The following is a 27,566-nucleotide window of genomic DNA, read 5'->3' as shown; positions in this document are numbered from 1 at the left end:
CCAGGTCAGATGTCTGTTTGCTAGATCGGCTCATGCAGACCAAGTCAGACTATCTGTCAATTCCATTTCCAAGGACCCATAGTCACCAGCCCACGCCTGTGACTTTATGGGTCACACTGCTGACTACTGCTGCAACCCCACTGGCCACAACAATCATGTCCACCTTGTCTTTAGCAATTGAGTGCCACCACTAGACTAGGCCTTGCTGCCCCAGGATCCCACTGCATTTAACTATTCCTGTTCTGTGGCAGCAACTCCCACTGTAGTGTCTGAACTACAGAGAAGACTGCAGAGTTCTTCAAGGATGCCAGGCTGCTCTCACGGATATATTCCTCATGGTCATGGTCATGGGGAAAGGCATGTCCTCGGGACCCTCCCACAGTGGGTAAGCAGCTCTCAAAACATAAGCTGCCTAAAATACCCTAATCTCCCTGAGCCCCTGCGGCATCCCAAGGCAGCTCTGGCATTTCAACTCCACTCAGCGTACCTGCCTTATAGGCCACGTTTTAAACAATCAACCAGACCTTGGAGCCATTTCTAACCCCTTGAGCTGTAGCATCAAGTCCAGACTCTCTGTTAGTGGACCTGTTTCAGTGGATTAGGCCTGATGCACCTCATATTCCTGCCACCTGGATCCCACACGTGTTCTCCAGATTTCTGCCTGCATAAGCTGGGAAAACCACGCAGCTCTTTTGGAGTGTAGCCACCTCCTCACGGGTCACACTTTGTACCTCACCCTTGGGGGCCTGCTGGGACTTGAGTCTAGTTATAAGCAAAGCAGGGTGGGGCTAGAGGTCCTGACTGTCTCACAAGGCCCGGCCTTGGGGGAGGCTATGCCAGGGCCTTCAGGTGAAGGAGGGCTGAACTCCTCAGGCAGGGCTCCAAGGGGGCTCTTCATGCGAAGAAGCCAGCAAAATGAAGGGGTTTGCGGGTCCCAGCTTCATCGGGATTTGCCCACAGACCGCATTATAATTTTCAGGGTCCTATTTCTTCCCTATCAATGGCCCAGCTTTAAGGATGATGCCCTGGTGGTAGGGCTCAGCCACACACGGGAGGGGACTCTGGGTGCACCGCCTGCTCTGGCTGCTAATGCCCAGTTGCCCCGTGTGTGTGGTGTCAGCTATAACTGTGCCTTGGTTGCTGGGAGGGCCTGGCCTGTCTCATTTAATGTGGCTGTGCTTTCCGCCCAGAGCTGCCCTGGACGTGGTCCCTTGCCATTCCTGGGCTTACTCTCTTTGGGGCAGCCCTTCCTCCCACTAATTCTGCGTTCGGCCTGGCCCCACACCACTGCTTTCTCTGCCCAGTTACCTTTGCTGTCCCTCCTTGGTACCCTCTTTCTGCCTCACTCCCTTAGGAGTCAGTCACTTCCTTCTACTGTCTTGGCATCAGCGCTGTGTGTCAGGAGCTCCTGGCTGTCTTTGGGGTGAGGAGCCACAAGGAGTCGGCAGGACCTAGGGACCACACTCAGTGTCCCCTGTTGAACAGGGGCTGACCACCCCACCAGTAGAGGGTCTGGCTCAGACCCTGAGAATAAACCAGGGCTGTTGCCTTGGAGAGTCACTCCTCAAGCCTGCAGGTTCGCAATTCTTAAGTTTACTGTAAAGTACCCCCAGGTTGGCCCCTTACCCAGGCCGCACATGCCCAGATGTCTGGCTCGGTTACTCTTTGTAAACCAGAGTCCCTGTTGTGCAGAAAGTGAGGACTCCACAAACTGAGCTCGTCCCGTAACTGAAGGAGAACCTGTGACCAGCCGCCCTCATAGGTCCCTGGGCGTGGTTTCTACATGCCCGGGTCAGATGGAAGCTCCGGTGCCACCTCCCTGACCTCTGTATGTCCTGAACAGGCAGCAAGCAAGTCACCTGCGTGGATAGAGTGACCAGACACTGATGCGCTGATCCCGGGACCCTGCGGCCAGCAAGCCATCGGCAGCAAAGGCCACGCAGTGGACGGCAGCACTGTGGAAGGCCAGCACAGCCAGCGGCTTCATCGTCCGCCAGTGAAACACTCGAACACGATGGTCCCAGCCTGCGGTGGCCAGGATCTTGCGGTCTGGCCTAATCTTGACATCGGAGATCCCAGGATTGGTGAGTTTGTGAGTGCTGCACACCTACGAGATTGAGAGTGACAGGGAGAACCATTAGGTGGCTTGTCACAGAGGCTCCCACCCACAGACACTGCTGGTCCAGCAGCTGGAACAAGGAGAGAAACTCAGGCTGCCATGACAGCCATACACTTCTGCAAACATATTCCCTACCTCCTGGGAGGGAGCTAGAAGCAGACCTGCAGAAGGCAATGGTTTGACCTTGCCCTTGGCTGAACCCTTGGGTTTTGATGGACTTCAGGCCCTTCCCTCAGAGAGCCCCTGAGGCCCCACAGAGCAGCTCACTGCATGAGTCCCCTGCATGAGGTCTTTGGGGAATGTAGGGGCTACTCTGATTCCCTCCCTGTCAGGCCCTCAGAAAAAAACCTCAGTGGGCTGAGTCCTGGGGACTGACTCTCACCACAGAAATACACTGTATCCTAGTGTCTATGTGAAAGGCAACATTTCCAGCTTGACAGCAATATAAAGTCAGTGTTTCTTCATTCTGGAGAAACCTCACATCTACCCCCAAAGCACGAGTATGAGAAACACAAACTCCATCTTCAGCAAAACTAAGAGATTAAGTGAAACCTTGAAATGCAAGAGGGGTTGAAGGGTGGGACATATGGGGGACAACACCAAGAACTCAGATTGCAGGAGTAGCTACAGGACATGCCACATTAGCTATGGGCAAAGCCTTAGTCTCTAACCTGGATCTGAGAAGAAGGCTGGCATAAAACAAGGAGTTGCACAGGCACATCCCATGTGTATGGATAAGTCATTGGAAGATGGTCTCTCTTTGGTGCTGAGCACCCCACACTAGTCAGTGGTTGGTGATGAAGCCTCCCTGATGTGTCTCCTGCAGCAGACAGGGAACCAGAACTCTTTGTGACAATGGCCACTCTTGGTTACATAGGACTATGTCTTGTACTGCAGGACACCTGGCATCTCTGTCCCACACACTAAATGACAGGGACTTTGCTATCATTGTGATACCACCAAATGGCCGCTTCCTTCCACCAATCCTGCATTTGGCCTAGCCCTGTGTACCATGAGCTGTCGCTGCCCAGAAGTCACCTTCGCCATCCCTCACCAGCACTCCTTTTTCTCCTAATTCACCTCCCAATGCGGTTATAGCAGTCTCAGTGAGAATCACCCATTTCTACAAAGATAACACAAAGATAAAAAAGAGGAAAGAAATGCGAAAAAACGAATGGCAACGTTCCTTGGAAGCAAATGGAAAATCACCGATAAGCTTTTTTGCCATAAATTAACAAGCAAAACTTCATGAAACAGTTACCTCTATCAAACAAAAACCCAAAGCAGCAGAACAGAGGGAAAAACTTGAACTAGCAGAGCGCAGGAAAGAGCTGGAAGCAAAACCCAAAGAAATGAAGGGGAACTGGAAACAGTAAGAGGAGACCCATCACAAGACAGTGAAGGCAGGAATGGTACAGAGTGGGCAAAATGAAAGAGAAACGAAGAGCTACGAGGGGCTGGAGAGAAACCAGCAGAAGTGTAAGACAGGCGGAGGTGCTCTAGCATCCACTGACTTAGAAAATCAAGTTTAATTTGCAAAAATTGAAGTCTTATGATCAGGTCCAAAGAAAGGCTATGGAATAGCCAATGTTAAGATATACCTCGTAAAATCATTGGACTTAAAAAGCCCTGTTGGTAGTCAGGCAAAAAGATCAAGTCAGTTTATGAGGGAAGGTTTAGGATATCCTCAGAATGTTCCATGGCCACATCTGTGCCAGCAGGTGATGGAGTTATGCCTGCAATGGCTGTGAAAAGAGGCATGGCCCAAGAATTTTATATCCAGCCAAACTGTCGCTCAACTATAAAAACAACAGACAAGCATTTTTGAACATGTAAGAACTCAAAGAATATGCTCCAATAAGCTCTTCCTGAAGGACTAGAAGATTAACCCTAGTCTTGTAAGGGAGAACTAGGGAACTACAGCAAATGATCTGGCAGAGAACATTGAATCTACTTACCTGTAGGATTAGGTCTAAAATAATATGGGGATTATGGCTATAGATCCGGTTATGTAAGTAACAGAAATAAGGGAGGATAGTAAGAGAGATGGGATGTTAAGTTCACTTATTTGCTCATCTTTTGTCATTTGGGGCCAAAGATACAATAGTCAACCTCGTATTTGAGATGATATGATACTCTACTGTAAATAATGACAAAACAACATTATTTCCTTCCCCCTCCCCCGATGACACCACATGCCTTTGTTTCCTGGTTATTTGGCCTTGTATTTCACCATAAAGGAATAAAAACATACTCAATAGATTTATGATTTGATTACAAAGTTAAATCCAAATCTGTGCTACGTATAAGAGATGCCAAAAGAATGTCTGACAAAGATATACCAGGAGACTGCAGGCAAGAGAAACAGGGGTACAATCTTAGGGAAGACTGAATTCAGAGCCATAACCATTAAGACAGACTATATACTATACCTAACAATAATAAAGGGTACAATTCACAATGAAGAGCTATGAATATCTGTTCAACAAACAGTCTTGTCATTTCATGAAGCAAGAATAATAGGAAAGTGGCTATGACGGAGTAATTGGTACCAGGCCAATCCTCTTGCTATAAACAGCCACCAAATTGGACAAAATATACTAAGCAACTGTGTCCAGGCACTGGACAATAGGCTGGAAGGGCAGCTGATGTGATAATTCTCCCAAACACCTCAGCAGCTCTCTGCCTAGGGAAATGTGCTGGCCGTGAGTCCAGGCAGAATACAGCAGCCATGTGAGGCTGAGGAGGCAGAGGTGGGGCGGCCAGAGCAGCCGAAAACTGTAGGGCATGGCGGGAAGCTGGTGGAGGGACTGAAGGCCACGTGTAGTCCCCAGAGTCTGGTGCAAGGTTGGGCTATGCATGTTTGGGGCACCACGCCAACTTTACCAGTCAGTGGTTGCTATAGGGTTAAATAAAAGAGATACGAGAGGTCCGCAGTGATCTCAGGTCCAGCCAGGCCTGAGTGCAAAGACTGTGTGACAGCCCAAGGCCAGCTGAGATGCCACATGGTTCGGCTTTAGGAATGAGGATCACACCTTCGGACAGGGTCCACTCTAGACCTACTGTGACAAAGCTGGAAACCAAGCCCTAAGAGGTCTGGATGTCAGGCAGTCTGGAAGTTGGTCCTACCACATCAGAGAAGCCTGGGAATGACCCTGAGATTTCCACAGACCTGCTCTAACAGAGCATAAAGCCAAGCCTATACAAGTTCAAGGTGAACAGCCAGTAACTGAACTACCTGTGAGAACAAAAGGAAATACTCTTCAGAGCAAAATGATAGAATTCAGAGTCTCCATCAAGTTTCATTTACAACGTCCAGCACACAAACAAAAAATTATTAGATATGCAAAGAAGTATGACTATATGACCCAAAGTTAAGGGGAAAAAAAGCAGTAAATAGAAACTGGCCTAGAATGGCACTGATGTTGGACGTATCACACAAAGACTTTAAAAGCAGCTATTTAAATATGTTTTAAAAAAATGAAAGTCTTGATGAGTGAACAAATAGACAGATAGGAACTATTATCAGATGAATAGAAATTGTAAAAAAGAACAAACCCAGAAGAGCCAACACAATATTAAAGGAGAAAACAAAGTTGGAGACTAACGCTAACTAACTTTAAGACTTACCATAAAGCTATAGTAATCAAAACGGTGTGGTACTACTGGTGAAAGAGAGACAAACAGATCAATGCAAGAGAACAGAGAGTCCAGAAACAGACCCATACAAATGTAGTCAATTGATCTTTACAAAGAAGCAAAGGTAACACAATGGAGAGATGATAGTCTTTTCAACAAATGGTGCTACAACAACTCAACATCCACATGCAAACAAATGAATCTACACACAGACCTTACATCCTTCACAAAAATTAACTCAAAATAGATCACAGACCCAGATATAAAACACAAAACTATAAAGTCCTAGAAGACATCACAGGAGATAACTAGATAATCTTAGGTTTGGCAATAATGTTTTAGATACAATACCACAGGCACATTCTATCAAAGAAAGAATTGATAAGCTAAATTCATTAAAATCAAAATTTTCTGTTCTGTGAAAGACACTGTCGAGAGAATGAAAAGACAAGCCACAGACTAGGAGAAAATATCTGCAAAGGACACATCTGATAAAGGACTATTATCTAAAACATACAAACAACTCTTAAAAAACTGAACAATAAGGAAACAAACAACTCGATTAAAAAACAGGTCAAAGACCTTAACAAAAGCCTCGCCAAAGAAGATATATAGATGGCGAATAAGCATGTGAAAAGGTGCTTCCATCACATGTCATCAGGGAATTGCAAATTAAAACAATGAGATACCACTACACACCTATAAGAATAGCCAAAATCCAGAACACTGACAACACCAAATGCTGACAAGGATATGGAGCAACGGGAACTCTCAATCATTTCTGGTAGAAATGCAAAATGGTACAGCCACTTTGGAAAACAGTTTGGTGGTTTCTTACAAAGCTAAATACACTATTACCATATAATGTAGCAATTTACCCCAAAGGAGCAGAAATTTATGTTTACTCAAAAAACTGCATATGGATGTTTATGGTATCTTTATTAATAATTGCCAAGACTTAGAAGCTACAAAGATGCCTTGCAATATGTGAATGGATAAACTGTGGTACATTCATACAATGAAATTTATTTAGCATTAAAAAGAAATGAGCTATCAAGCCATGAAAAGACATGGAAGGAACTTAAATGCATATTAGTAAGTGATAGAAGTCAATCTGAAAAGGCTATATGTTATATAATTGCAACTATGTGACATTCTGGAAATGGCAAAATTGTAGCAATAATAAGAGATCAGTGGTTGGCCAGGGGTTAGCAGGGAGGGAGGGATGACTAGGCAGAGCACCGAGGATTTTTAAAGGAATGAAAATACTGTGTGTGGTACTATAATGGTATTTGGATACATGTGTCCAAACCCACAGAATGTATACCAAGAGTGAACCTAATGTAAAGTATAAACTCCAGATGATACTGTGTCAATGTAGGTCCATCAATTGTAACAAATGCATGTGTATACCTGTGTGTGTGTGTGTGTGTGTGTGTGTGTGTGTGTGTGTAACATATATATGATATATAGGTAACATAAAGAACCATAAAGATTAAGAACCATAATAGAAAATGTAGGACTAAAAGCTTAAAATTTGTAGGATAGGCTCAACAGCAGATTGGAATTAATTTTTTAAATCTGTAAACTAGAAGATACATCGATAGACATTATCCAACCTTAAGAAGATCGAGAAGACTGAAGAAAACTGAAGAGAACCTCTGGGACCTGTGGGACCACATAAAACTGTCTAATTTACAGAAACAATGGAGGCCAGAAGACAATGGAACAACAGCTTTAAAGTGCACAAAGAAAAACAGAACTAACATCTATAAATTCTATAGGCAGAATTCTTTAAAAAGGAGAGTGAATTAAAGACATTTTTCAGATAAACAAAAGCTAGAGAACTTATTGCCAGCAGAACTACACTACAAGATGTTAAAGGATATTTTTCTAACTAAAGGGAAATAAAACCATAAACTCAAATCTACAGGAAGAGCACCAGAAATGGTAAGTTAGGTAAATATAATATACTGTTTTTTGTTTCCTGTAAGTTTTAAGAAATGACAATTAATGATTTAATACAGAACAATAACACTGTAAGGTGAAGTTTATAATGACTGTGGAAGTAAACTATATAACAGCGTAGCAGAAAGTGGGGGAGGGTGGGCAATGAAATCATGCTTGTGCAGGGCTATGACACATGACAGGCAGGGTGACAACACTGACTAAGTAGACTTGGGTAAGTTAAAGATGTGCACTGTTAGTCTGCGAGCAAGCACTCAGAAAAAAAAAAAAAGTGACAAGAGCTATGTAGTGAAGGAGCCAAGAGAGGAAATGAAATGGAATACTAAAAAATAAATATTTGATTAACACATAAGAAGCCAGGAAAGGGATAAAAGAGGTCAAAAACAGAAGTGACAAGTGGAAAATAAATACCAAGATGGCAGACTTAATGTCAGACACATCAATAATTATATTAAGTGCAGACTAAATGCTCCAATTAAAAGGCAGAGATTGTCAGAAGGGAGCAAAAAGCAAGACTACAAAAGATGCCTTTAAATATAAAGAGATCAAGATATGTTAAAAGTAAAAGAGAGATGTATCATGCAAAGAGGAAACATAAGAAAGTTCATGGTGCAGTACTAGTATCAGACAAATCGGACTTCGGGACAAAGGATGTTACAAGAGATACAGAAGGACATTTCATAAAATGACCATTCAGTGAAATGTAGTAACCATCTTAAACGCTTACATTCCTAATGACAGAACTGCAAGATTCATGAGGCACAACTAAAGAGAGAACTAAAGGGAGTAATAATCACATTCGCAACCACACTCAGAGATGGTTAAGACCTCACTCGGTAACTGGTAGAAAACTAGACAAAAAGATGGGTAAGGATACTGAAGACCTGAGCAACAGTACCAAGCACCTCGACCTAAGTCGGGCTGACAGAACACTCCGCCCAACAACTGCAGAACACATGCGCTTTCACCAAGATACACCATGTGCTGGGCCAAAACACAAGCCTCAATAAATATCTGCACACTGACATTGTACAGGTACCTGCACTGACAGCAGAATTAAACTAGATTAAAGATATCTACAAATTCAACAAATATTTGGAAATTAAATAATATACTTCTAAGGAACCAATGGATCAAAGAAGAAATCACAAGGGAAAATAGAATTTTCAACTGAATAAAAATGAAGACACAATAAATCAAAATTTGTGGGACAAAGGCTGGTGACTGGACTAGAAGAGGCTGACTCCTCCACAGCCCAGCGGAGGGGTGGCATGAACCCAGAGAAGCACCTAAGAACTACGGGCACCGCCAGCATGCTGACTCACACTCAGAGGCCCCCAGTACAGGATCCCTAAAGGACAGACTTCTCAGCTTCTGGAAGGAGGGCTTGAGATACAAGAATGCTGGCAACATTCATGGTACAAAACAGTAATGAGGAGATGCAATCTGTATGCTAAACCAACCCTGTGAGTGAGACAACTACATCTGAAGGAAAGTGGAAGGCAAAGGGATTAAAAAATAAAAGCTATCATTGGATGTAGTAACCGAAGAAACCTGGCCTGAGCCATGATAATAGTTGGTGAAACTGGTTTTTAGGCAAAAATCCTTTCCAGAGATAACGAGGGTGACTAAAGAAAAGAGTCAATTCCCCGGGAAGAGTACCATTCTTAACTTGTGTGTTTGTAAAAACAGCTTTGAAACGCAGAAAGCAAAAATGCACAGGACACATGAAAAGTCAGCAAGATAGACCACAGCTGGAGGTTACACTCGCCTTTCCAGGGCCCCTGGGTCACAGGCACATCAGATGACATATCTGACCCTGCATGCACAGGTACAGCATGCATCTAGCAGTGAAAAGCACTTCCTTTTCAAGCACATGTGGAATACTTATGAAAACTGGACTGGCCTCCACATTTCAAAGAGCTGATATCATTCAGACCTTCTTCTCCGACCACAATGGAATTAAGTTAGAAATTGAAAAATAAAAAATAACTGGGGGTGGGGGGGGGGGGAATCAAACATTTGGAAACATAAAAACACTCTAATCAGCTCAGCAGTCAGAGAACAAATAAAAATCGGGTCCGCTCGGAGTGAGTGGTGATGAAGACGGCGACATCGCACAATGTGGGACGCAGACTTCAGCTGCTGTGAGAAAGGAGGGCCGGGAACGAATGCGTCAAGCGCCCAACTCAAGTCAGCAACAGAGCGAGCCCAGAGAGCACAGGAGGAAGGCAAGGAGAGCAGAGCAAAAGGCCGAACCAGAACAAGAACGATAAATCAACAGACAAGGCTGATTAGGGATAAAAAAAGGATAGTCCTGCAAATACAGCAGAAATTTAAACAATCCTTACAAACAGCTAAAAAAAAAAAAAAAAAGGTCAATCATGAAACTACTTTGACTGTAGCAAAATTCCTAGAAAATGAAACCTACCAAAAAAAATCAGGAAACCTAAATTAGTTCAAGAAAAAAATCAGATCTTCCCTACAGAGAACATTCCTGCCCCAGAGGTATGGACAAGGACTGACCCACGGCCACTCAGGAAACAGATCCCCAGCCAACCGGTTCAGAGATCAGGAGAGAAGGGGATGCCTGCCTCCTGATTCTGGGGCTCCTGATACCCTGATAGATACCATAGCAGAGAGAGGCAAAAGGAGAGGGGGTGCAGCTTAGTCTACTGACAGCCCCGAACAACTCTGACAGAGCCCCTCAGAGGACATGCTATATAGCAGATTATTTTAGTACTATACGGTTGTTTTAATGTTAAAAACTGAATAATGCAATTCAGTAAATTAACAGATTTGAGGAAGAAAGCCATGAGTCTGACAGCCCAACACCCTCTCATCATCCAGATTCTGTCCCTACAAGGAGTAAAAGAGAACCTAACCTGATAACGAGAATCTGCCAAACCCTGCAGCAAACGCAGCTCTCTCCCCATCCAACCTGAAGCAGATCAAGGATGCTTGCCTCGGCGCCTACTTCCACTTGGCATATCCTGCACTCCCAGCTCCACACACAGGCTGCCAAGATGGGCATACACTGGAGCAGGGCCATGGGGGCGGATACTGCTGTGCATGTATGAGAAGGCAAATCCTACACATGTGCCCACATGCGGAGGCGTGCATCGGCCCCAGCCCCTCCCAACTCCCATGGACAGCACTGGCAGCTGGGACGAGCACGAGAGGCAGACCATCACTGTCCCACATCCTTTTCTCTCCTGTAAACTTTGCCCCCAAGGCAGTGTTGTCATGCCTCCACGCCAGCATCATCACCTAGGAGGGGCTAAGATGCCCCACCTGCCCCGCTTACGACTCCTCCAGGAAACACAGTGGCAGCGGCATCGAGGCAGAGGCTCACAGTGCACTCCTGGCTCCTGGGCAGGCAATGAGAAGCAGCAATGGGGGTTTCATGGGGACCTAAACTGGAAAAGCCCAGTCCCTGTGCTGAGGCTTGTGTTTCTGAGGAAGAAAAAGGCCCATCAAAGGTATTCATGGTGAGCTGAGTTGTGCCCGCAATTCTCTTCTCTCTTGTTATAAAATCAGGAGGAACATGCGCAGTCAGGGCCCTGCACGCCCCCTCCAACCTGCCCTATGTGTCCTGCTGCTGACACTTTAGAGGGAAGCTCCTGGCGGGGCTGTGGGCAGTGGCCACGCACGCATGCAGCGAGGACACCTGGCCGGCCTTGGGCACGGGTGTGTGTATGTGTGCAGTTAGTCTGCTTCCCTGCTGAGGCTGGCTGGGGTGGGGAGGCTCATTATTATTTAAAGGCCTAAAAATAATGCTGGCCATAAATCAGCTCCTGCTTCAAGGCCGTGGGCCCTGCCCCAAGTGTAGGAGGAAGGAGCAGGTCTGTGCACCACCTGTGTCTGAGGACAGCTGAGGCCCAAGTCCTCAGTGGCTCTTGGCAAAGCCACCTTGGGAAGGCAGGTGAGTGGCCCAGCATCATGGCATGCCCCCAAGACCACATCATCCTGACCGGTGGCTAAAGGCTCCTGGCTACCATCTCAGCCCTTGGCCAAGCCCATCCTGGACCAGGACCCTCTGGGAAGGATCCCTGGCCACTAGTGGCTTTCACAGCACATGACCTCAGGTGCCAGGAATGTGCACGCGGCGCGGCCGCCATCTGGTTCCCATTACCCACGCTCTGCTGCGGGAAACCTCATCTGCATCTCCGCGCCCTGCGCCCGCCTGGGAGAGATTGATCTGGGCTCATTAGAGACTTCAGCAGCAGGCCGTGAGGTGAGGCACATCTGTGCCCACGTGGCTTGTGGGCCAGCAGACAACCGAGTCTCAGTGCTCACTGCAGGGCCCGGATGGTGCACCAAGGGCCCCCGGGCCAAGAATGCCTGTGGATGCCCAGGGCTGAGGCCCCTGGACATTTCCTCTTGAGGGGTCTGCGCTTCGCAGCCTGAGAGTCTTCAGGGCCTCTGGGCCAACTTTGAACATGACATCCAGGTGTCTTTGGGTGAGGTGGCCATGCTCAGCAGGAGGAGCGCTCTCCTGTTCTGACATGCACTGCTGAGCAAGACTCTGGCCCAAGCACTGCCATCACACCAACTACGTCCATTCTGCAGTGCCTGCTCCCCTTCTGCTTTAACTTTCCAATTCATTAATAATACCCTCTGCTTTAACTTTTCTATTCATCAGTACAGTAAAAGTTCATCTCTGGACTGAAACATGCCCCATAAATTTAAGTCTTAAGTTCCAGCAGCTGTTTCCTGAACAAGCCAGGAGGGACCATGCAGATCTGGGCCAGGACAGCAGAAGGGCCCATTCCCGGGCATCTGGGGGCGCTGCAGCCGGGCAGCGTCTCTCAAGAAAGCCACCTCGGGTCGATAAGGTTCGAGGCACAGTAGGGTAGAGCACTGGACTCCACAGTGGGTGGGTCCCCATGAAGCTTGGAGAGTAGGAGGGAGGGGGTGCGAGGGAAAACCCTGATGCCCATGGAGGTGGGAGGCGGGGGATGGTTTCAGCACCCAGCAAGGCTGAGGATTCAGCACATGAAGACGCAGCACCAGAGTGGCTCCACTCCAGCTTCTAAAAACGGCCACCGTCATGGCTTTCCCTCCCAACCCCCACCAAGTCCATGAGATGCTTCCTTTGGGGACTCTGTGAACTCCCTGGGATGACAGAAGGATGGAGAGACGGTTGGACAATTGGTAGAGGTGATACCAAAGAAGTGCGAACTTATGTCCTATTCCCAAAATGCGACAGGTAACCCTTTCCTTTCCCTGCCTTGCTGGGCTTTGACTGGGCTACTCCAGTCAAGGTTGGACAATTGGTAGAGGTGATACCAAAGAAGTGTGAACTCATGTCCTATTCCCAAATGCGACAGGTAACCCTTTCCTCTCCCTGCCTTGCTGGGCTTTGACTGAGCTACTCCCCAGGACTCAAGATAGACCCTCAGATCCCTTCCACAGAGACACCAGGGAGCCTCACACCTAGGCAGCTGGCATGGCCCCATCATTGCTATCACTGGCCACCTGCTCTGGTTCTAACCTTGGTTCTCCAAAGGGATTGTTGTTACTTTGGGGATGACACTGGCCCCTCCAGCTGCAACACGAAAGGGCATCTCCCAGTCTCACTCTGCCCGACCTCAGTGTCTGTCCTTGGGCCTCTATGTCACTGCTGTCTTGGGTGCACCCTCTTGCCTTGCTCCTTCCCGGCCTCCCTCTTGCCCAGGACTCCTTGCCCAGCCCTGCCCCCAGTTGTCCTTGCTTGACCCTTCTTGGGATGACGCGGTGACGACATTGAACGCCCAGGTTGCAACCAGGGCATGGTGGTGCCTGCTGAGCACTGCAACATGCCCTGATTTCACCCGGGGCCCATCCCCCCCACCCCCACCCATGTGCCTCAGGGGCCCAGTGGTGTCTGCTCAGGGCCACTCCCCCCCACGCCTCCCCCTCCCCGGCTGGGCGAGTGTGAGGTGATGCAGGCTTGCCAGGCTGCTGGGCAAGGTTTTCCCACCTGGAGAAGGCCCCCGAGAGAACTCCTCTTCCTTGGTCCCCTGTCTATGGTGAAGCCTAGACCACACAGCCCTGCAGAGGAGGCAGCCCCCAGGCCTTGTCCAGTGATGAGAGCCTAGGTGAGGCCAGGAGCTAGGCTGCTCCTACTTTTGCTGGCACCACCTGGGGCCCTGCTCCCGACCAGACCTGGGTTCACAGAGGTGCCTTTCCAAGGAACCGTGGTCAAGTCCCAGCCTTCCAAGGTTTCCTGGCTAATAGGAGCTCTCTGCCCACTGCCAGAAGGCAGTGTGCACCCAGGTCACTGTCTAGGGGCCAGGAAGCCCAGGACACACCCAGCATCTTATCCCCCATGGTCTTAGCCTCCTGGGCCTGGACAGGAAGCTCCTTGCCCCCAAACTCCATCCCTCCCATCCTAAACAGGGCTGAGTGTGCAGGCTGCACCACCCCATGCTGAGCACCAGGCAGAGGTCCAGACTTGGCCCCCAAGTGCTCCACAAGGTACGCTAGATGAGAAAGTCTACTGGGACATTATGAGATTTCTTGGGACATTATGGGAAGGTTTTCAGCTATGCCCTATTCCACTCTGAGGCCTCACACGACTTCCCCATTGCCCGTGAGGAACAGCTTCCCAGAAGCCTGCTCGCAGATCGCCACTGGGGCGTGACTCCGTGGATTTCTCCACATTGGGCAATTTTTGTTTTTTGATTAATCAGTTCCTTACTGACCAAATTCCTCTGATTTTTGCAAATGAGCTTGCGTACTTACTCCTGGACTCTACATGCCTTTTCTCTAGATGGACAAGACGTGACTGCTGTTAACCCAAGGTCTGAGAGAAACCCAAACCATGTGAACAGTTCACAAACGCCCTCACTCCTTCTTCCTGCACTGGCCACGAGGACAGGCCAGCCTGCGCCCCGCCTCAGAGTGATTAATTAGCCAGCGATCTGCAACAACTCCTCTTCATGCCTAAATATTGTTTCAGCCTATCAGACTGTTAGTGCAGAGCAGGATAAATGACATCTCGGGTCTGGCGCACTGACCTGCAGGGCCTGCTGCTCATCCAGGCTCCAGACAGCCAGCGCCTTTTCCGCGGAGCCCGAGACGCCCCTGGCCTTCTGGGAGTCAAAGTCAAGGCCTATGATAGGCTCTGTGTGGCAGGCAATGTGGCTGCACACCTTCCGCTCAGAGATGTCCCACAGGGCCACCGATCCGTCCTCATAGCCGGCCAGAAGAAGTGGGCGGGGGCTGGAATCTGCCTGTGGGGAAAAGCACAGCAGTCAGCTCCTGAAGGCTCCTGATATGTTCTGGGGTAGAGAGGGCTTGAGAAATGGGCTGTCTCTTCTGCTGGCCCCGGGGGCAGCCCAGCCGGGGAGCTGTTTCCTGTGTTCTTCACGTGGCGGTTAACAGTTCAGAGGCTCTGCACGCCCCCTTGATGGCTGACACCATCAGTACAGGGCCTGCACGGGCTAGTGTTGGTGCACCCCGAGGGCTGAGAATGGAAGGCACAGAGCCCTGGGGCCGTCTAGTGTGCCTCACAATGCCATGCCGCTGCTCACCAGCTAGGATCCTAGCAGGATCGCAGGGTGCTGCTGGGCCCTCTTTTCAACAGGTCGGAGACTCTCGACCCCTTGGTGGGGCCAGTCACCTGTCTACAACCACCAACCAAAGAAAACTGTGAGCTCCATGTCAATGAAAAATGAACTTTCTGTGCTTTGTCAACTTCGCCGCAGAAGCCTCCCAACCCCCAGGCCTGGTGAGCCGCCACGGCGCTGAGCTACTGTGATGAATGAGGGCACAGGTCAGAGGGCCCGCACCCTGGGCAGACGCCTCGTTTATCTAGCTTCTGCATCAACTCCAGAAGAGCATGGCAGGAGTCCATGTCGCCCTGGCACTGAGAGTGGCGCCCCATACGTGGTTCCTGGTCCCCAGGTACTACAAACAGGAAATGCTTCTAGGACGGATGCCTAGGTTGCTTCCAGGACAGAGAGTACCCACCGGCTGATGCCTTTTGTTCTTTATTCATCTCAGTGTTCCCAACTGAGTTGCCTGGGGTTGGCTTCACTAGAATGTCAGAAAAACTGAGCACATCCCCTCCCCAGTGAATTCTCCAAGAGCCAGGAGCTTAACTGAGCCTTGGTGAGCTCCACCTGGGCCTGGCCCCCCTCAGCCTCTGGATGGTCACCAGTGAGACTGGGGGCCTGGGGGACTGGTCAGCAAGATTACCTCCTGGGTCACCTGCAACTCTTGAGGATGGTCCACTGCTGGTGGGCGAGGCTGGTGCTGAGCATAGTGCCTGGGCCTCACAGGACGTGGGCAGACAGCACCGGAGGCCCTCCTCGCCTCTTGCTGGAGCTCCTGTGAACATGCTGTGTGGGTACGTTCTTCCCTCCTCTGTGGCTCCTGCCATCGCTGACACATTGTTTCTGGTCAGTCTCTATAGCCCAGGGTGATGCCTGTGGTGTCTGGGTTCTGAGCACCTCAGCTAGTTCAGGGGCTCCATGCTAGTGATCTATCCATTGAGGTGCCGCGGGGAGGCCAGAGCAGGGGCTGGACTGGCTTGCAGGGGCTCACCCCACAGTTGCCAAGGGGGCCCAAATGCTGAGCTCTGGCCCCTGCTCTCTACCTGTCTTGCAAGCCTCTCCAGCTTCCTTCCTAGCATGCAGGTCCCCGTGGCCCTACAGTGACAGACTAAAGGTAAGACGTGCTCTTGTGGCCATGGGCCTTTGGTGGCCACGGCCTTAGTGCTAGGCTGACTTCCACGAGGTGAAGACCTGAAGTCACTATAAGGACTCACTCTGAGACCCGCCCCCCATCTGCGGTGCTGGCCCTTGAGGTCTCGTGGGAGCCACCAGCTTGGACGGGGTCCACTGCTCTCAGGGCCTGTATGAGAGACACATGAGGCTCCATTCTGATCCTGACCTTTTATGTGATAATCATCACAACAAAGCAAGTTGGCTTCCTTGAGGAATAAAACAAGAATGCATCTGAATGTCTCAGAAAAAAATACCACGTCAGGCCACTCTACCACACTCAGGCTTAATAAACTACAGCCTGGACCTTAAGGTTTGGAGAGAAAAAAACGGACATCTAAGATTAACACCGACTTTTCTTAACAGAATGCTTTCTGTTGAATCTGTATCAACTAACAAAAACGTGATTTGTCCTTCTGTCAACTATATTAATTACCTTAACAAGTTTGTACATCCCATTTCTACACATTTTTCTGCTGGAATTTTTACATGATTATGCAATGACAGCATTGCCAGGGAGCGAAGTGTGAGTGGATGTAGCCACAGATGTCCTCCCCTGGGACCTGTGAGCACTGCACCGTGCCACAGTGGCATAGCCTCGAGGGTGTTCCCCAAGTGTCCCCAAACTTGCTGGCGCCCAGAGTTTCGTCATCTAGGTGAGCCTCAGAGTCTCACCTCCTCACCCGCACGGGCTGCTCTGAAGGACTGTGGCAGGAGCAACACACCATAGCGTCAGCTTACCTGGGATCCTGAATTCCAATCGGAACATTCTTAGTTAAGAAACCATAGGAGGAAACCAACTGCTAGAAAGGCCAGGGAATCTTTCTAGTCCTTAAAGCGGCAGAAGGCTTGGGAATACCTGTCCCCACGATCCTGTTGGTCATGCAAACATCTCCAAACTGCCTGAGCCCATCTGGTCTAACTCTTAGGAAGAGTTCAAACAAGCATTGAGGTACAAGGCAGGAATCGCCTGCTCCTGATCCCAGGCTGGCACAGGGTGGCCCTCAGAAGATGCTGGTGAACTGGAGGTACAAGGCAGGAATCGCCTGCTCCTGATCCCACCCTGTGGTGGCCCTCAGAAGATGCTGGTGAACTTAACAGAGCTGGGAAAATGGCCTGTAAGTAGCACTCCTGAGGTGGGCACTGTTGTGACCTGCTTACCAGTTTCTGCAATGGCCAAGATGCTGCTGAGGATTCTAAGTGAATATACCAGACCATCTGCTTTGCTGCCCCAAACTTGAGTGGTCCAAGGAATGGATACGCACACTTTGAGCCAGCGCTGACCTCTGGGGTGCTGAGCAACTGTGCCTCGAGGAGAACCAGAGCCTCTGGTGAAGGCAGGCAGGCCCAGGAGGATCCCTCCAGGCCTCGGGCTCAGACAAGGAGCCAAAACCCATCCTGCCTGGACTCAGGCCTGTGACACCCCTCACACTCGACTACCTGGCTTCTGCTGCCACTCCAGAAGAAGCCTCCTGATCCTCTCTAATCAGAAAGAACAGTCAAGAAAAAAGGAAATGGTTGCAGACCAGAAATTCTAAGTGTGGCATGGAAAAAGTCAGCATGTTAAGCCCACTTCTGCCTCTCTGAGGCAAAGAAGTAACAAAAATTAATCCCAAGCACAGCCGGGCTGTGCAGGCTTGCAGGGTTAGTCAGCGCTTCCCTCCCAGCTCTGTGCAGGGCCAGGGACTGGTGTATAGAGAGGAGAGGAGGAGTCCCTCCCCGGGAGGGGGCCAGCTCAGCGGACCCAGCTGTCCCTCCTCACTGCGTGGGCAGAGAGATGCCCCCCACTCTAACTTGCGGAGGCCTGCCCTGAGCGGTTTACAGGAGCATCCCTTGCAGCAGCAAGAGAGTGGCAGGGGCTGCAGGAGACAGAGGCTGCTGAGAAAGGCAGCAAGCACATGTTCTCCCAAGGGGCTAATTGCCCTGTTGGTTTGACGACAAACCAAATCCCGAATGGGGCATGATTCACGGCTGGCGGGCGTGGCTGACAGGGCGTGGCTGGCGTGCGCTAGGCCTTACCTGCCACAGCTCCAGGCACATGGGCATGCCTGGCTTGGCATCTGCCTCCAGCTTCAGGGTGCACACTGACGTCTTGGATGGCATCTCCAGAATCTGAACCTGACAGTAAGAAAACAAGTTGATTTGGGCCGGCGCCAAGTCAGTCTGCTATACAAACAAGAGACTTTTAAGGCGATTAGCCAAGACTGCTGCAAGTTTCTGTCTGCTCCCGGTAAGAACCTGGGATCTCAGCCTCCTAATTAGGCCGCACAGACTCGTGGGCTCTAGTGCTATGGGCCTTGCAAAACAACGTATGCGTCATTCCTGAATGACCGGCACATATCTGAGCAGTGTTCCCACTCCGCTGCTGCCTCCTTCCTCTCCCGATTTTATCACCTTGCCTAGCAGGAGCCTCAGCTCGCCCATTCTCCCAACCTCTGCCTGCTTCCCTTACTTGCCGTGGGTTTTACATGTGAACGACTCTGCACTATCCCAAGCATTTCGAATGGTACAAAGACTTGCACAGGGACCACCTGGGGTCCCACCACCCAATCTAGGAAATGACCATGATGGGCACCATGGGAAGCTCTGTTTGGAGCCTGGCTATTATTCCTAGTGCCCATATCTCTACTCTGGGTGTCGTGGCTGTTTTGTGTCACCTGAACTGAGCTGGCAGATGTGCCTTGTTGCCCCACACAGCCAGCTCACACTTGGGCCAGCCTATCCACTGAGCTGGGCCAGGTTCTGCCCTACACCGTCTGCAGGGGACTGTCAAGGCCATGAGGAGCAGGCCTGGACACTGGAGCCCCTGAGAATGGAACTGGGCTCCCAGCTGTCTGCATGTCTTGTGCCTCAGCTCCCTCATCTGCCAAGCGGGGACAAGGGTGCCACTCCTGCAGGGCTCGGAAGAGGGAAGGGGATTCCATGTGACGCAGGTCTGCCGTTCCATGGTGGGGAGACTTGGCTAGCCCCTAGCTCCACAGGCACTGGCGTGAGTGGCTCCACCAATATCATAGTAACAATGTGCAGCCAACTGTGGAGCCACACATCACTCCTCACCGACATGGGGGCATTTTCTGATTTGCAGATGAGGAATTTGAGGTCCAAATCGGTCGGGGACATTGAGGGGTCATGGATAGCAGGTCTGCTATCTGGCATCCAGAGTGCAGAACCCCTAGCAATGAGAGCCTGAGGTGAACTCAAGTTGTGTGAGGGTCTGAGCTGATCTCACAAATGCACATAGAAAAACTGGCCTGAGAATTGGAGTTAAGTCCCAGGTCTAAGTTCCAGATCTGCCACACGTGCAGTGCACTGGGTGCCACATCTGAGGGCAGCTGCAGGCAGAGTGGAAAGCCAGTGTTGTGTCCTGGTCCTCTCAGCTTCGGGGTTCTGTGATGTGGCTCACACCTGCCTCTGTCCTTGGGCAGCACCTCCACAAGCTGGGGCTGTGGGTGTGCTTTAGGCAGGGCTCTCACCAGAAGTCCTCAGTGTCCCAACACCGGGGGACAGGCTCACTGCTAGGAAGGGCAAATCCTGGGGCCCCTGCCAGGCATGCACATGTGCACATACACATGCACGCGAACACACACCCACTCACACACACGCACACACACGCACACAGGTTCCCCACCACCGTCAGGCCAGCATCTATGGCAACCGCATGGGCTCTTACTGCCCACAGAGGAGACAGAAAAGAACTAAAGTGACGTGAGCAGTTGTTACCATCATTGAAATAAGAGGCCGCCAGAAGAAGGAGCCCCTGGATCAGCAGATGCTCAAGGAAAAGCTACAGCAAAATAAAAAGAAATATAAGAGGATGTAGATAACCAAGATGCAGTGGCAACGGGTGTGGCCCCCAAGTAAAAACTGCAGAGAAAGGAGAGGGGGCTCTCTGTTCTCTGCGGGAGTGATGCTGCAGGGGAGAGGGAGAGGGAGAGAGATGCTCTTTTCAGTCCTATGCTTCGAGTCCGGAGCCCTGACCCTGGACCAAGTGCAAAGCAGCAGGCTGCGGCTGAGTGGGAGGGCCTCCTTTGTCGCTCCACAGAGTCCATGTGAGCTGGCCCATGACTGTGCCGTGAGTAGAGGGTCTGGAAGGACACAGACCAAACTGCTGGAGGCTGGACACCTGATTTCCTACTCTCTGCACTGTTCTATTTCTTGAATTATTCAGATTTCTTAAAACGAGATTTGCTTCTTTTGTCACCATAACAGAAGGACAGGCTGGTTTCAAGATGCTGAGTGGCTGGTGGGGGAAGGAGAAGACACAGGGAGAAGGATGTCAGAGGAAGCGAATGTTGCCAGTCTGCACAGATCTGCACCCTGGACAGCCTGGCACACAGGTCCATGGCTCAAGAAGACTCCTCTGGTGACAGTGAGGAGCGGCACAAGGACAAGGGGATTCGGCAGGCGTGAGTCACCCAGCAAGTCTGCTCTAGTGAGGAGGAGAGGAGGTGAGGGGGAAACCAGGACAGCCCCGAGGTCTGAGCTAGGTGCTATGGGAGAGAGCGTGGGGGCAGGTGTATAAGGAGCTATATCTTGAGGACCAGGGAAGGCCCAACAGCCAGTGCTCAGAGCCTCCTGCAGACACCAGAGTGCTTTCCATCTGGCACTCAACTGCAACTTTTGTTCCCAGAAGGAAAATGTTAGGTTTGGACAAGCGCGGCCACCCAGATGGCCGAGCAAAGTGGGAGCATGTCCTCCCCGGGCATTGTCTGGGCACAGGCCAGCGATGCTTTTCCAGGGCCCCATCCAAGCAGATTCCAGGTGGGAACATGGACGATAACCATTTTCCCAGGATGTGCAAGGTCCCCAAACTGGCTGCTCCCGAAAAACACAGATGCTGCTAGAACTGGGAGCCAGGAGGTCAGTTAAAAATACCCTCAAGAAGGAGGGATGAGTAGCCTCAGAGGCCAGGCCCAGGGGACGAGGGTGAGGGCAGGAGGTGAAACGTGCCCAGCCGGAAGTCCTGGGGTAGCCGAGGTGGAGGACAGCACGCGGCACCCTGGCCTGGGCAGGAGAGCTGGCTCGGCCCCCAGGCCGATCTCTGCATGTGCGGCACAGTAGGAAGGCTGGGCTGCCTGGCTCAGGCTCTCCCAGAGGAAGCACACTCCTTTCTTTTCACATTAATAAAACTTTTAACAGGTTTTTGGCAAATTGGCAAGAAAAGTGTATGTAGCTCCTAATTGGTGATTTAAATGCAATCATGAACAAATAAATGCCTGTTCCTATCTCATTATTTATGAACTGGATATGCGTTAAGACAAATGGTTCTTCTTGGGTGGGGGCCAAACTTTCCCGTGTGCACAGGCCTCGGGTCCCTGCTCAGAGCTGCCTGCTATGCAGGCTCTCAGGGCCATCAGGGGACACAGGGAATGGGAGGCAGACAAGGGGCTGCCTCTCCCTGCCCTCCACCCCACCCCCAGCCCCCAGCAGCTAGCCCCCACACTCCCCAGGCCATCCAATCACCACTTGTAGGTTTCTTCTCCCATTTCCCTTCAGTTTCCCCAAGAGCTGGCACCTCTAGCCACATTGCCTCCTCTATCACCCCTGCCCTGGCTTCCTGCCATCTGTCCCGCACCCTGGACACTGCTTTCCTTGGGGAATTCTGCCTCTTCTGTCCCCAGGGTGTGGACTCTACTGTCCGGACTGACAGTTGCCACCACTAACAACTACTGCTGGCCGCTCTGGCCTGAGCGCCATCCGACAGTGACTTCCGAGGCTCAGTCACGCCTACCCCACCCTCCAGCCCTGTTCTCTGATGCTCCCCTACTCACCTGTGCCCTTCTGTACTGCGATCACCACCCCAGTGCCAGCCCTTACCCCTCACACCCTAGCCCTGCCTGTGACTTCTCACACCAGCGCCCAGTTCTGTTCCCCAAAAGGTTGCCCACCCCTTCGGCCCTGGCTCCCTCTACCTCCTGATTGCCTTCCAGGGACTTCCCTGCATACGTGCCTGCTCCTCAGTCCTCTGAGGACCTGTATGGGCAGTCTCTCCCTCAGTACACCTGAGAGCCTCAGCCTTGATACTCGTCCATCTATACTGATCCAGGTTCCAGGGCCTCCCAGAGACACCAGCTATCCCCCGAACCTCTTTCCTGACTCTAACCACCAGGGCCACTTCACAGTTGACCAGGCCAAGGCCCATCCCAAAGACCCTGGAGCTTCGACCCAGCAGACAGACCCAGACCTGTCCCAAAGCTGCATGGAGTCCTTCAGCAGGCATAACATTCCTGCAACCAGGTGCTAAGAATGCGCCTGCCCATGTGGGGGAAACTGAGCGCCCAGGGGCTTGTGAACAAGGGGCTGTGCAGGCTGGTGCTCACCTCATCACTGCCTCTCCCTGGCACAGCCAGTGTCCAGTGCTGCTGGCCCCCAGCCAGGATGGAGCCCCTGCAGAAGCCCATGCTCTCCAGGTGCACAGAGTCCACGACGGTGTTTCTGCCCTCCGCCAGGTCCCACAGGCACAGCCTCAGGTCCCGGCCCTGACTGTCAAAACCAAGAGGAGACAGGCCATGAGCCTCCCAGGTGACCTGAATAAATGTCAGCTTGCTGTGGCCGACCTGAGGCCAAAGGAAGGCAGGAGACACTTTCCAGAGATGGGCTATGGCCGGTGCCAGATCATCGGGCTGGGGCACCTCAGCTGAGGAAGGGCGTCTCAGCCCCATTCACACATGAGTCCGCGTCCAAGATGCCCAATGCCTGACACACTCGTGGGCATCCCAGGGGCACACCTGGGGAGGGAGGCCTGCTGTCATCTTCCTGCCACTCTCTCCCCCTGCTGCCAAACCGGGTGTCTCCCTCCTTCCACCCCTTTGTGAACTAACTCTGACTACCTGGCAATCCCACCCTCAGGTATTCTCCCAAGTGAATTTAAAACCCACATTCGGACGAAAACCTGCACATAAATGTTTACAGCAAGTCTGTCCATAACTGCCCAAACCGGAAACAAGCCTTCAACAGGAGACTGGATAACAAACTGGTAAATCTACATCATGCAATTCCACTCAGCAACAGAGGAACAAAGTAGGGCGCATGCAACAACCTGCATGGTCTCAATACATTTTGCCAAGTGAAGGAATCCAGATTTTTTTCAAAAATATTTTCGAAAGGCCACATACTGCATGATTCCATTGGTGTGTGTGACCTGCCAGGAGAGGCATGATGGCAGGACAGAAGGCTACACTGGTACTCCAAGGTATGGCCTGCTCCGTATAGCCCTGGGGTGGCACATAACATGACCGTGGGCATTGTCAAGGCCACAGATTTATGCCACAAACTTGACTGTGTCTACATTAAAAAACAATCAGGACATAAGGATCCTAGGATGGACTGCAGACTATAACAAATGTAGGGCATACTGAGTCCAGCAGGAGGGGAGACAAAAGCTGACTTAAGGAATTTTGGAAAAGTGTGTCAATTCGATACTGCAAGGTCAAAGAAAAAATAACTGTATAGAAACAAAGGACTCTAGTTGGTCCATCTGTTTCTCACAGGGGTGTGGGTTGGCAATTCTAAACCTCCTTATGTGTACAGTAGGGTTGAACAGAAAAGTATGTAAGTGGCGGACAACAAGACCCAGGTTTCTCCCATCGCAGAAGGCAATCACAAAAAAGCCCAGGGGAGGCGAGATGGACCTGTGGTTTTGGATCTGGATCAGAGACGCCAGGATTAATGCATGCTTACGCCAATACATATACAGGCAGACAGACACAGAGATGCATACAGGTATATATGCAGCGTGGTTCATACAGGTGCATACAGGTATATACACAGCGTGGTCCGTGCACACACAGGTACTCCCCTGGCTGCCCCCTGAGAGGACCTAGAAGCAAATAACCCCAGTAGTGACGAGCATGCCTCGCACCTTGGTCTGCTTTCTTACCCCTTCTCTAAAAATAGGAAGCAGGTTTCTGGAGAAATAGCTGAGACTAGGGCTGGAGTGGGGGAAAAAACGAGTTCTGGGCATCATGTAGCCAGAAAGTAAGGAAATACTTTAAAAATAAATAAAGAATGGGGGGACATCTAAAGGACCCAGGTGCCAAAGCTGGAGCAATTTGAGAATTAAAATAAATAACAGTAGTATGAGATTATAACCAAAGAATAAAATAAATCTCTATGAGCCCAGACTCATGAGAGAACACAAATAAATGGAGAAAATAAACCTTCCTTACGGAATCCCAATTAAAGTAGAATTTCCCAAAGTAGGAGTGCAGGAAACACAAAGTCCCCAGAAGAACGCCCCCGTAATAACTGTGGGGGCAGAACCCACTGACGGATGCTAAAATCAGTGGGCAAAACTTAAGGAGAAACAGGACGTATACATCACCTCAAAGTACCTCCCCCAGATGCTTATTACTCACTGTGGTGGCTTCAACACGACCACATGTTCTTTGATCCGCCTTAATTCTTTGTCCCTGGACCTAGGGACTCATTTCTGAGGAGTGCAGTAAGCAGAGGGAAATGTCCCTGAAGGTAGGGCACCTGCAGACATGCCGTCCCCAAGTGACTGAGGTGACCCTCACCAAAGATGACTCCTGTGGACCTCACAGACTCCCAGACGATAGGACAAGAGCTCTTGGCCTCTGTGGGTTTCCTCCCAAAAGCCCATCAACCCAACTAATCCTGAGAAAACATGAGGCAAACCCAACATGAGGGGTACTCTACAAAACTCCCGACCAGTCCCTCTTCCCAAGGGTCAAGGTCAGGAAAAACAAGGGTAAGAGAAGAAAGCACAGGCCACAGGGGACGAAGGAGACGTGACAACTCAGTGGGTCCTAGGGCAGAAAAGGACAGTGGGAGGGAAACAGAGAGCCCACACAAGGCCCAGCATCTAATCACTGGTGTTGGTGACAGATCTGCCCTGTCACATGAGATGCCCAGGCCCCCAGAACTCAGTGCTGTGCAGCTGGCTGCTCTTCCGGGCTGACCCAGAGCAACTCAGTCCCAGTCCAAATCTCAACTCCGTCGTGAAGAACCTGCCGAGCTGATGTCAAAATGCCGGGGTATTTGGAGGACTAGGAATCACACGGCACTCCTGAGGAACGGGCTGACAATGTGTTCTGCTGGGCTACAAGGGAGATAGATGTAAGAGTGTCCCCGACACAAGGACAGACCAGAGCCTAACGTGAGAGACATGCTCCCACACAGAGGACATCTGACTCACGGTTAAGATGGCAGTCACGCCATGAGAAAAGGACTGGCCTGTTTTTAAGTAACTTTTTTTTTTTAATTTGTTTCGAACTCAGAGAACAGTTGTGAGAATAGTAGGAAGAGCTCCCACACCTCCTTCGCCTGGTCCCCTAATTACTAAAATTGTATACATTCTCTCCTGGCCTGTCACCCCTGCTGATCCTCACACAGGGACCACCACACCCAGAAGCTCCTTGGCCCCAGGTGACACTGCACGGGGGTGGGTAGAGCCTGGCGCCTCCGAGCAGTCGAATATGCCTGCACCCTGTGGCCCAGATATCTCCCACCTTTGGACATGGGGTCCACCCTGTAGATTCCTGAACACCGGGTTCCAGGAGGCCTGGATGGGAGCCTTCTTCTGCTTTATCCATAGCAGGCCCAAGTGGACGACCTGGATCTCTGCCCAAGAATGGGGGCAGACAGTAGAACGTAAGTGATCTGGGTACACAGAGTACTACACTGAGAAAGCCCGCACAGAGCACCATAGCCACGTGCACTGTGGTGGATCTCACAAAGACAGAGCCTAGTGAAAGTCAGACGAACAGGAGGCTGTCTGGAAGACTCCACTTTTCTAAGTTAAGAAAAAGGTGGAGCGGGTTATCTTTTGAAGCAAGCTCTCGGACCCGCCCATCTTCCGAAGAAGCCGTAGGAACCACAGAAGGGCTTCGGCTCAGGAGTCAGGCCAGCCGGGGTCGGGGTCCTCACCGCCTTGCTTCCTGGTGTCACTGCCTTCGGCAGGTCTCCTCACCCCCTGGGGCCTGTTTCTTCCTCTATAAAACATGCCTGCTGATACCTATTTTATAGAGTCGTGTAAATTAAATGAGATCATTTATTAAAAGAAAAAAAAAGACGAAATGAGTCTCTGCCTTTGGAGATGCACATTCAGACGGCAAAGCACGAGCGAGGCACGAGGGGCTGCCTCTGGGGATGGGGGCGGACGGCAGGGCTGGCAGCGCTCTGCTTCCTGCTAGGAGTAGTTACACAGGTGTCCACTCTGTGATAATACAACAGTCTGCAAATGTATTCTGGGTACTTTTCTGTATGTTACACCTCACGATAAAAAAGGCAGGAAACAAACCTACCCAGGTGGCTGTTGAGGGCACAGGTGCATCCTTAAGTTTGCAGGTGGGGCTGGAGGTGTCTGTGGAGCAGCCCCTGGGCTACCCAGAGGCCTGTGTACAGGCTGGAGAGGGCTATAGCCCCTGGCTCCCTGCTTTTTGTCCTCCAGCCTCCTCTTGACATAAAAGTCCACCTTCCTCCCTCAAGAGCCTCTTTGGGAGGGACTTAGCTTCCAAACACAGCTGGGCACACGGCCTCTAGTGCAATATAAATGCACCTGGGCATTCCAAGCATCTGCACAGTCCGTGCTGCAGACCTCCAGACCCACAGGTCCTCTGCCTGGAGCGGAGCTGCAGCAGTGCCATCCCAGCTGGAAGTGGGGGTGGTGCTCTCTAACACTGCTCACAGGTCACACCTGGAGCTTGCCACCCAGCACCACATCAGCCCGGCTCTCTGAGGAGCGAAGCCTGAGAGCAGGGTATCAGGCACCCCAGCACTGATGGCCATGGGTTCCCAGAGGGCAGCTGGGCCCTGGAGGAGCAGGAGGCCCAGAAGGGACTACACCTTGGCTGAAAAGTCTGTAGGAACAATTCAAATGGCAACTCCTGCTGCAAGTGGCTTAGCGGGGTATTTGGACATGACATCTACTCTACTATCAGGGAAAGACCAAAATCATGAGGGCCGTGTGTACCGAGCGGTGTGTGTGTGTGTGTGTGTGTGTGTGTGTGTGGGTAGGACATCTGGGCCAGCCGGGCCAGGGAGGGGCCAAGGCCCTGTTCTGGCTCTACAAGCACACATATTCAGCCAGCCCCTGTGCCTTCTTCACCTGACCGCCAGCTTCGGGGTGGTTGGAGATGTATGAGTCTGACATACAAGTGCTT

At 50.8% G+C, this 27,566-nt stretch overlaps 1 protein-coding gene across 6 annotated transcripts in view; it reads right to left on the bottom strand.

Moving 5' to 3' along the window:
- Positions 1–1,573: 1,573 nt before the first annotated feature.
- GNB1L (G protein subunit beta 1 like) overlaps positions 1,574–27,566 on the bottom strand; it is a 52,153-nt gene continuing 26,160 nt past the window's right edge. For all 6 annotated transcript variants that reach the window (XM_015592027.1, XM_025049162.1, XM_025049161.1 and 3 more), the window contains 4 exons: positions 22,761–22,923; positions 18,460–18,558; positions 14,731–14,946; positions 1,574–2,107 (listed from right to left, as the gene is read on the bottom strand). In XM_015592027.1, coding sequence (XP_015447513.1) covers positions 1,856–2,107; positions 14,731–14,946; positions 18,460–18,558; positions 22,761–22,923 — 730 coding nt within the window. In that variant the 3' untranslated portion in view covers positions 1,574–1,855. The remainder of the gene's footprint in view (positions 2,108–14,730; positions 14,947–18,459; positions 18,559–22,760; positions 22,924–27,566) is intronic.

This window comes from Pteropus alecto, unplaced genomic scaffold (assembly GCF_000325575.1).
Source record: "Pteropus alecto unplaced genomic scaffold, ASM32557v1 scaffold135, whole genome shotgun sequence".
NCBI lineage: Eukaryota > Metazoa > Chordata > Mammalia > Chiroptera > Pteropodidae > Pteropus > Pteropus alecto.
This window is presented reverse-complemented; position numbering and strand designations above follow the sequence as displayed.